This window comes from Arachis stenosperma, chromosome 10, assembly GCF_014773155.1.
Source record: "Arachis stenosperma cultivar V10309 chromosome 10, arast.V10309.gnm1.PFL2, whole genome shotgun sequence".
Taxonomy (NCBI): Eukaryota; Viridiplantae; Streptophyta; class Magnoliopsida; order Fabales; family Fabaceae; genus Arachis; species Arachis stenosperma.
In genome coordinates this window covers 130,069,932-130,079,315 of record NC_080386.1, presented here as the reverse complement: position 1 = coordinate 130,079,315, position 9,384 = coordinate 130,069,932, and the positions used below count along the sequence as shown (strand labels likewise).

The window sequence follows — 9,384 nt, the reverse complement described above, 5'->3', positions numbered from 1 at the left end:
AAATACTCTTAATTTAAAGTTTAACAGACATAATAATGTGTGAAAGATTAAAACAACAAAAATTTCCTGAAGAAGTTTGAAAACATGAAAAAAAATATTTGCTCAATTGAAATTAATTGAATTTAAGTAATATATTGTAGGAGAAAGTATTAAATTGGTCCCGTACATTAAGGCGTAATCCTTTTTTGGTCCTTAAAATTTAAAGTGTCATATTTAAATTCAAAAAAAAATATTTAGTTTTAACGTAATTTTACAATGAGATCAATGTTAAATAATTAATGAAATATTCTACATGACAGTAATATAAGAATAAGGTGATGATCTAGAGAATAAGTGAGGTATAAAATCAACATGCATCAATACATTTATTTATCATTTTTTTACAATTTAAATGAAATATTTTCTATAAAACTAAGTAGAATCATAAATAAATATATTGATACATCCACGATTGATTTTTTAACTTCTAGAACTTGTACTTATTCACCAGATTATCGACCTTGTTCTTGTATTGCTGTATGTAGGATATTTCGTTAATTATTTAACTTTAACCTCACGGTGTGACTATATTGAAGCTAAATGAGACTTTTTTAGATTGAAATAGAATATTTTAAACCTTAAAGACCAAAACAGGATTATACAAGAGACCAATTTAATACTTTACCCAATATTTTATTTGGGATAAATGATATAAAATGAGAATTGAATTGAATTGATTTGGAAATCAGTTTTAACGTTTAGATGGTAAATTAATGAAAATTGAATTGATTCAAGTTTAATATTTTATATTTTTATCCTTTATTCTCTAATTATTAATGTTTTAAATATCAAATGAGATATCAAATCAGGATATTGATTAAAAAATTAAAAAATTCAGTCAAAATAAAAAATTATAAAATCATAAAATAAACACAAATGCTTAAATTATATTCTTATCATATTATATCATATAAATGTTTATAAATATTTTGTAAATACTTTTTAATATATTTCAATGATTTTTTTTAGAGTAAAGTATCATTTTTGTCCCTAACGTTTCAATCGTCCTATTTAAATCCCTCACGTTTCAAAACTGACTCAATGTTGTCCTGCCGTTAGGAATCCATTGACAAAATTGACGGCGGGACAAAATTAAGACGATTTTGAAACGTTAGAGATTTAAATAGGACGGAAAATATTGGGGACAAAAATGATACATAGAAATAAATTTTAATTTTATTCTTTAATAATATCAATTTTTTACTATACATAGTATTTAATTATTTTTAATCACATCTAAATAAATTACACTTAATCATATTACTTTCATTTTAAATAAATTATTTTTTTTATAATTTTAGTCTTAAAGATTTTTAGTTATCATGAAATGTTTGTAGAATGACCAGTATATAAACTTGCAGAAAAGAAAAAATAATATATATACGATAAAATATAAATTATACCTTTTGTCTCTAATGTATCAAAAATTTTTAAAATTATAAAAAAATAAATTATTTAAAATAAAAGTAATGTGATTAAGTGTAATTAAAAAATAATTGAATACTATGTACAGTAAAAAATTAATATTATTGAAAGATAAAATTAAAATTAAAATTTATTTTTATGTATCGTTTTTGTCCTAACGTTTTCGTCCTATTTAAGTCCCTAACGTTTTAAAATTGTCTCAATTTTGTCCCGCCATTAATTCTGTTAACGGATCCCTAACAGCAGGACAATATCGAGTGAATTTTAAAACGTTAGGGACTTAAATATAATGATTAAAACGTTAGGAATAATTTTGAGATTTACCTCCAAATGTTGAGGACAAAAACGATACTTTACTTTTTTTAATTTGTTTTTGCCTATGAGCTAGGAAACTGGGCCAAGGCCCACCACAAACCACACCTATCAGAACCTACTGGTCTGGGTCTCTTCCTCACTGGCTGCTACACACTTTCACTCTGGTTCTGATTTTTTTATGAAAACTTATATTAAGAACACTATAAAACTATGTTCATTTTTTAAATTGGATAGGCTCTTTTTAACAAAAAAAAAATCCAAGAGTATAGTATGGCCCGTTCTGTCTAATTTGCTGGTTTTTATCCAATTTTCTACTTCAATTCCGGTTTGTAAATTGGGTGGTTTTATTGAAGGTCGAACCGAATTAGTATCGGTTGTTGGACCGGTTTCTTGATGGTTCAGCAAAAGAAAAGTTGGATTATGGAGATTTATCCTTAAAAGAAAATTTACCTATGAAATTGATAATTAAAAAATATTAAATAATAATTTAGTTAAATATATCAAATTATCTAATATTTTTTAACTATAAATTTTATATAGAAAAACAACTATATGAGTCTTTATCAAAATAAATACAATGCCAATAATCCCTACTCTTATGATTTATGATACGTATGTTGAGACATAAATTGATATAGTTTATTTTCAACAACCATGTTTACAGAAATAGTTAATTACATGGTTATATTCGATTTGTAAACCTGGACCCCATCAAGTTTGGAGAGCCTTACTAGCTTGAAGAAATAATATGGGTATGTTCAATGTAACCAACGATGCTTCAAATAATTTACACTAAAAAAAGAAAAATAAGAAATTATATTTTTTTTCTAAAATTTATCAAAAATTTTAAAATATTTTTAAATTTTATTTTATTTTAATTTAATTTCAAAAATTTTTGATATATTTCTAACAGCTAAATTTTTAAAAAATTTATAACCAATTTAGTAATAATTTTATAAAAATAATTTTTAATATAAACAAATTATATATAGTTATCATATATTATTGTTAGATAAATTTAATAAAATTTAAAAATATTTTTAAAATTTTTGACAAATTTAAAAAATATATATATTTTATCAAAAAAAAAAAAAAAAGACTAGCATGCAGTTAATTCATCGAGAAAGTAAAAATTGTTAACTTGTGTAGCTCCAAATCCCATACCATTGGATCTTTGCCACCACCTATTAAGTTTTTTCAGTTTTCTTGAAGGGGAATCCATAAAATTAACTTTTGAGAGGTTATGATAATGACAATATACTTAATTTAGTCTTTAAAAGTTAAGAGATAAACATCTCTATATCAACCTTTAGATATAAATAATATTTGATAAAATACGTCAAAATCTAAGTTGTAAAAATTAAGGTATTATTCTATTTCACAATTCTTATCATTATAAAAATTTAGTAGCACATTCATCATTTATTCTATATAGATATTTAATACAACAAATTATGAATTTTAAAAAAAGCCCTTAATATAATAAATATTACATAAAGGATGAAATGTTATTTTGTGCCACATTTTGGCATATTTTGTTGGCAATAACAACCATACTAATCAGTTTCTTTTCGAATCCCCGACACTTGCTTAAGCGGACGAGTGAGCTGACCACTCGACCAACCCAAGTTGGTTCGTCAGTTTCTTTCATCACCCAGCCTATTTGTATAGAGAAGAAAACTATACTTTTTGTTCTAGGTATTACTATATGTTATCACTATATCACAATAATATAGAATAAATTTAAGAAAGATGATTTTATGATATGGTATTATAAATTATATCACACCAAAAGTTTTAAATTTCTTAGAACTAATTATTCCTTTTTTTTTCCTTTCAAGTATAATCCAGCCATCAGCGTCCAAGTTTAATTATTAACAATATAAAATTTGATTAACCTAACTTGACCCCATTAAAATCCCACAATTATAAAAGAAATAAGAATCTCCCAAATGAGGCTTTTTCTTCCAATTCTAGTACTTGACCTCCAAATACTTAGTACATTTTATATGAACAATTTCTTTATAATAATGACATATTTCTCTTTAAGTTGAAGATATGGACCAAGTCATATGCAAACAATTTGTTTATGTAATTAGCTAGGCCATCACAAATGGTAATTTAAAATTCAGTGTCTGTAGGAGGAGTTGAAATTTTGCTAAGTGAGATAGATTCATGAACCTGTAACAAACTTTTAAATTTTTAATTATGAATTTATGATAGGTCCTCATTATATCATGTGAGAATTTCTACAATTAATTAAAACTGATTTAGTATTGTTAACTGTTAAGCATTTAAATATCTGTATAAACATTTAAAATGGCAATGTATATTCTCTTAACATGTGTGATTACCAACTAATCAATATCTTAATTTTATCATCACGATGCGGAACATCATTTTTATATGGGACCTTATTAAGACCTGACAAACATTAAGAAATTAGAAATGACATTGGGGTTTGGATTTTTCTCAAAAGAAAAAAAAAATGCTTTTTTTTTTTTAAGTTGTTATGGATCAACTTTATTGTCTTGTTACATACTTAAATCTGCGTTTTATTTGAGGTGATATGTTTTGGCGTCCATAGAATTTAATTCGAGAAATAATATTTGTGTTATTTTTTAATTATATCATTTTTTATTTTTTGAATATTTTTGTGGTATAAAGATAATTTTTTTAATTTTTATTAATTAATTTTAACACAAAATTTATATAAAAAATAATGCATGGGCTGTGAGAGTTGATATTTGTCATTAGAACTATAAGTGAGTTAAGTCAACTCATGAGCTAGCTAGTTCGAGTTTGACTCATTAATAACTCGATAAATTGAGTTGGTGAGTTGAGCTTAAACTTGAAATTGAGCTCATAAATTAAATAAGTCAAATTTAAATTTTAATAAGTTCAACTCATTAACTCGTGAACTAATTCGATTATATATACACATATTTTATATGTATTTAATCTATATTTTTAATATTATATATACACATATAAAATAATAATATATAATTTCACATATATATTTTGATTTGTGCGTTAGTCAATAGAACAAAAATTGTGCGTTTCTAACGTGAATCCTTATCAAGTTTTAATCCTAATAATTCTTATTTTCTAGTCAATAAAAAATATAATTAACTGATGTGGTTTACTCATTTAGGTTTTTAATATATAAAATTAATTTTTTTAATATTTTTTAGTATATAAGTTATAATTTATTAACATAGAATTATAGACTATATTCCTATTATTTGAGCCAGCTCGTGAGCTCGAACCAGTTCATGAACTCGAACCTCTTCGTGAATTTTTTGTGAGTTGAACTTGAGTTTAAGAAATAGACTTAATTGTTAACTGAGTCGAGCCATGAACTAAGCGCAATTTTTGTGAGTTGAACTTGAATTTGGTCTAACTCAGCTCGACTCACTTCTAGTCCTAAATGTAGTTTGATTTATTTATGGAGATTTTTTTGTCGTAATTATATATTTTGGGTATTTTCTTATTTAGGTCCAGTTTGAATAAACAATTTAATTAAGTTTCTTTTGAAAAAATAACTTAAACAATAATTACTTATATTAAAAGTAATTTATAAATAAGTTATTTTGTTTTTGGTTTTTTAGTTCTAAAAGTGTTTATTTTTAAAAAAATATGATAAAAAAATTTATTACAAAAGTCATTTTTTTAATTTTTGTATAAGTACTTAAATAGCTTTTTAAAAAGCTAAAATTTAATTTTAAAAATTACACTAAACATTAATACTATTACTTTTTATAAATAAAAAAATTAAAAAAATAATTTTTAAAACTTTTCAAATGAATCCTTAAGTATTGTGACTTTATATTTTTCTCTTTTTAAAAATCAAGCCGTTTATATATCTATATAAAAGATGACAAGTTTAATTAAGCTTTTAATTAAGTGTAGACAATGAAACTTAGTGTTAACGAAAAATTAAATCCAAACATATTTTCTTTCTCAAATTACAAATTTCAAACAATCTACATGATATATTAATTGTTTTATTAGATGTATGTTTCGCTAGGTAAATGGCACAAGAAGACTTTTAGTGCTATGAATGTGAGGATAAAAAGGTTTGAAGATGAAATCAGAAAGATAGATGATATGGTCAGCAATGGAGAATATGATGGAATAGTGAAAGCACGACGAAAGGCTTTAGTTAGTTCCTGTGAGAAGTCGTATGTGAGAAAGGAGATTCATTGGAAACATATGTCACGATCTCGATATGCGACGGATATGGATAAGAATACTAGGTATTTTCACAGTGTAGCTTCGGCAATACAGAGGAACAATTGGATTGAAGCCTTGATGATCAATGGAAGATTAGTGAGGAATCAGACAAGAATTAAGATAGCCATAAGATCCTTTTACAAGAAATTATACCATCAGAAAGATTCTCCTCTTATCGGGTTTCGTGACATACTGATGAATAGAATAACTGAGGATGAGTTTGCAGAGTTGGAAAGAATACCTTCCTGTGTAGAGATCAAAGAGGCAGTTTGGGATTGTGAGTCGACTAGGGCTCCGAGGAGTGACGGGTACCATATGAACTTCATCAAGAAGTGTTGGGACGAGATTGGAGAGGATTTTACTACTACTGTTTTGAGCTTCTTCCAGTCAGCCAAGCTACCCAGAGACTCTAATGTTGCCTGGGCGGCTTTAGCACCTAAGTTTATTGGAGCTACCGAGATAAAGGACCTACGCCTGATAAGTATGGTAGAGTGTGTGTATAAAGTTGTTTCAAAGGTGTTGTCTCGGAGGATGCGGAGGGTCTAGTAGAGGAGACACATAGTGCTTTTGTAAAGAGAAGAAAAATTTATGATGGGGACCTGATAGCGTGCGAGACTGTCCAGTGGCTAAAGGTGCGAAACATGTGTGCGGCTATAACTAAATTGGATTTTCAGAAAGCGTATGACAGGGTCAAATAGTGTTTTATGGATATTGTTATGCTGAAGATGGGGTTTGGACCTAGGTGGAGGGAATGGGTAAACGAATGTGTTGGTACAGCATCTATGTCGATTCTCATAAATGGTTTCCCGTCTAAGCCTTTTCAGATGGAACGGGGCCTGAGGCAGGGTGATCCTATCTCTCCTTTTCTTTTTGTGTTGGTTGTTGATGTCTTGCATCGAATGGTTGGAGAGACAGTACAGAATGAGTGGATTAGGCCCCTTTTGGTTGGTCGGGATAGTATTGAATTGTCTCATCTGTAGTTTGCAAACGATACTATTCTATTCTGTCATCAAGAGGAAGATACTATCAAGAACTATAAGAGGCTGTTAAGGTGTTTTGAGCTAATGTCTGGGATAAGCATCAATTTTGAAAAGTCAAGTTTGATTTCGATCAATTGTGAGCAAGGCTGGACGTGGAGGATGTGCAGTTTGTTGGGGTGCAAAGAGGATTCTCTACTAGTAAAGTATCTTGGAATTTCTCTAGGTGCAAATCCAAGACTTGTCAAGACTTGAAAATCAGTGATTGACAAAGTGGAAGCAAAACTCAATGTGTGGAAAGCAAAAACACTCGATAAGGATGGTAAGCTGGTTCTGATTAAGTCTGTCCTTAATAGCCTGTCTGTGTATTATCTTAGCCTTTATAAAATGTCAAAGTCTGTGGCGAAAAAGTTGATTTCCCTACAAAGTAGATTTTTTTGGAGTGCGGAAGATGGGAAGGCTGGGATGCCGCTGGTAAATGGGACATAGTGCAAGTTTCGAAAAAACAAAGTGGTCTGGGAGTGGGTGATGCAGTGGTACGCCGTATGCAATACAACCCTCTTGTTTAAATGGTGGTGGCGATTTTCAAAAGAAGACTGTCTGCTATGAAAGAAGATTGTGTGTTCGTGTAATAATTTGGATCCGTCAGAGATGCTTAGTAACCAACTTATTCTTAAACAGGGTGGCCTTTGGAATGATATTTGTCGGCTACAAATTCCTTATCAACGTGTAAGGGAGAAGCTGATTCGGGGATTGAGTTGGGAGTTAGGTGATGGAAGGAGAGTTCGGTTTTGGGGGGACAGCTGGCTACAAAGCGGTGCCTTGAAAGATATTCTTTTAGACTTTTTTCGGTTTCAAACCAACGAGGTTCTGTTATAAGGGATTGTGGTTTCTGGGATGGGTTAGAATGGATTTGGAGTTTTCACTGGAGGAGGGAGTTGTTCTAATAGGAGCTGGAGTTACTTAATTAGCTCCACGAAGCGTTACGGTTGGTCGAGCTAACTACTGTGAGAGAGGATCGAGTTATATGGAAGTTTGATAAAAAAAAAAAAGGTATTTATTCTACTAACAACTTTGTGTAGGTTATGCAGGTAGAAATGCTCTCGGAGGATATCACCAGTTATAGTTTTATTAGCACTATCTGGACACGTTATGCTCCACCAAGAGTAGAATTATTTGTTTGGTTTGAATTGATAGGTAGGGTAAACACTAAAGAGAGATTGTCTCCACTAAATGCTATTGGACAGGAAGATATTCTTTGTGTATTGTGTAAAAAAGAATAAGAATACATGTTTCACTTATTTATTAGTTGTGAGTATTCGTGGAAGGTGTAGTGTGCTTGATTGTTTGCATCAGGTAGACTATGGTCGCCTCCAGGAAGTATTAAGCAATACTTTAATAGTTGGACTGAAGCTCTAAAAGGGAAGAAAGAACACAAACGATGGTTGCTTTGTTTTTTTGTTGTTATCTAAAATATTTGGCTCGAAAGAAATGACAGAATTTTTAAAAACACACACTTAGGTATAGAGAATATTATTAACAAAATCGTAAACAGCTACCAAGAATAGTAAGATATTGACTCCAATAATTATTGATGGCTATAACATAAATGACTAAAATTTAGAATTATATTTATTTATTCTATATTTACGTATTCTATCTTATTGTGTTGAGTTTTTACTTAAAAAAAACATTGTAATCTACTCAAATAATATATCAACGTCGTAAAATTGGTCCTTTTATCGCTGAGAAAGTGAGAACAGAGGAAAAAGCATCAATATATATCCATCTAATTAGAAATTTTTAATTCGCCAGCAAAATTAACACACTTTATCGTCCTATCACACTTGTGCAAAAACAGTAGATGCTATTTTAATGCACTCAATAAAACTTAGCAACTAAAGCCTTCCAAATATTTTAAAATTAAGACTATTTAAAAGTAACACTACTAATTAATTTGAGTGAATTTAGTAGTTTATTTACTAATTTATTTAAGTAATTGTTAAAAATTTAAATTTGATTTCATATGTGTAATAATTTATTGGTCAAATAATAAATATTTAAATGAAGCTTTAATTTATAATAAAATTAAAAAAATATTACAAAAGAAAAAAAACGACTACTATAATGACCAAAACCAAAATATTAACACCATTTATGTGTCTTAATTCAAATTTCGTCTTATACACTAATTTTTTGTGATTTTTAATTTTACATGGATACATTGACATATAAAAAAATTTAATAGGATAGATTTATTTTATAATTAAAACTTGTAAATAAATATTCTAAATTTAATTTTTTAAGATATAAAAAAGAATTATATTTTTTTGCTATAATTTTTATTTTGGTCATAAGAATATTCTATTAAAAATAATAAACTTAAAAA

The 9,384-nt window shown here is 28.2% G+C and overlaps 1 protein-coding gene across 1 annotated transcript; it reads left to right on the top strand.

Annotated features, from left to right (window-relative positions):
• Positions 1–5,796: 5,796 nt before the first annotated feature.
• LOC130957735 (uncharacterized) lies at positions 5,797–6,564 on the top strand. The gene has a single exon (XM_057884579.1). It carries the CDS (start codon positions 5,797–5,799, stop codon positions 6,562–6,564), a length of 768 nt encoding a protein of 255 aa, XP_057740562.1.
• The last annotated feature ends 2,820 nt before the right edge of the window (positions 6,565–9,384 follow it).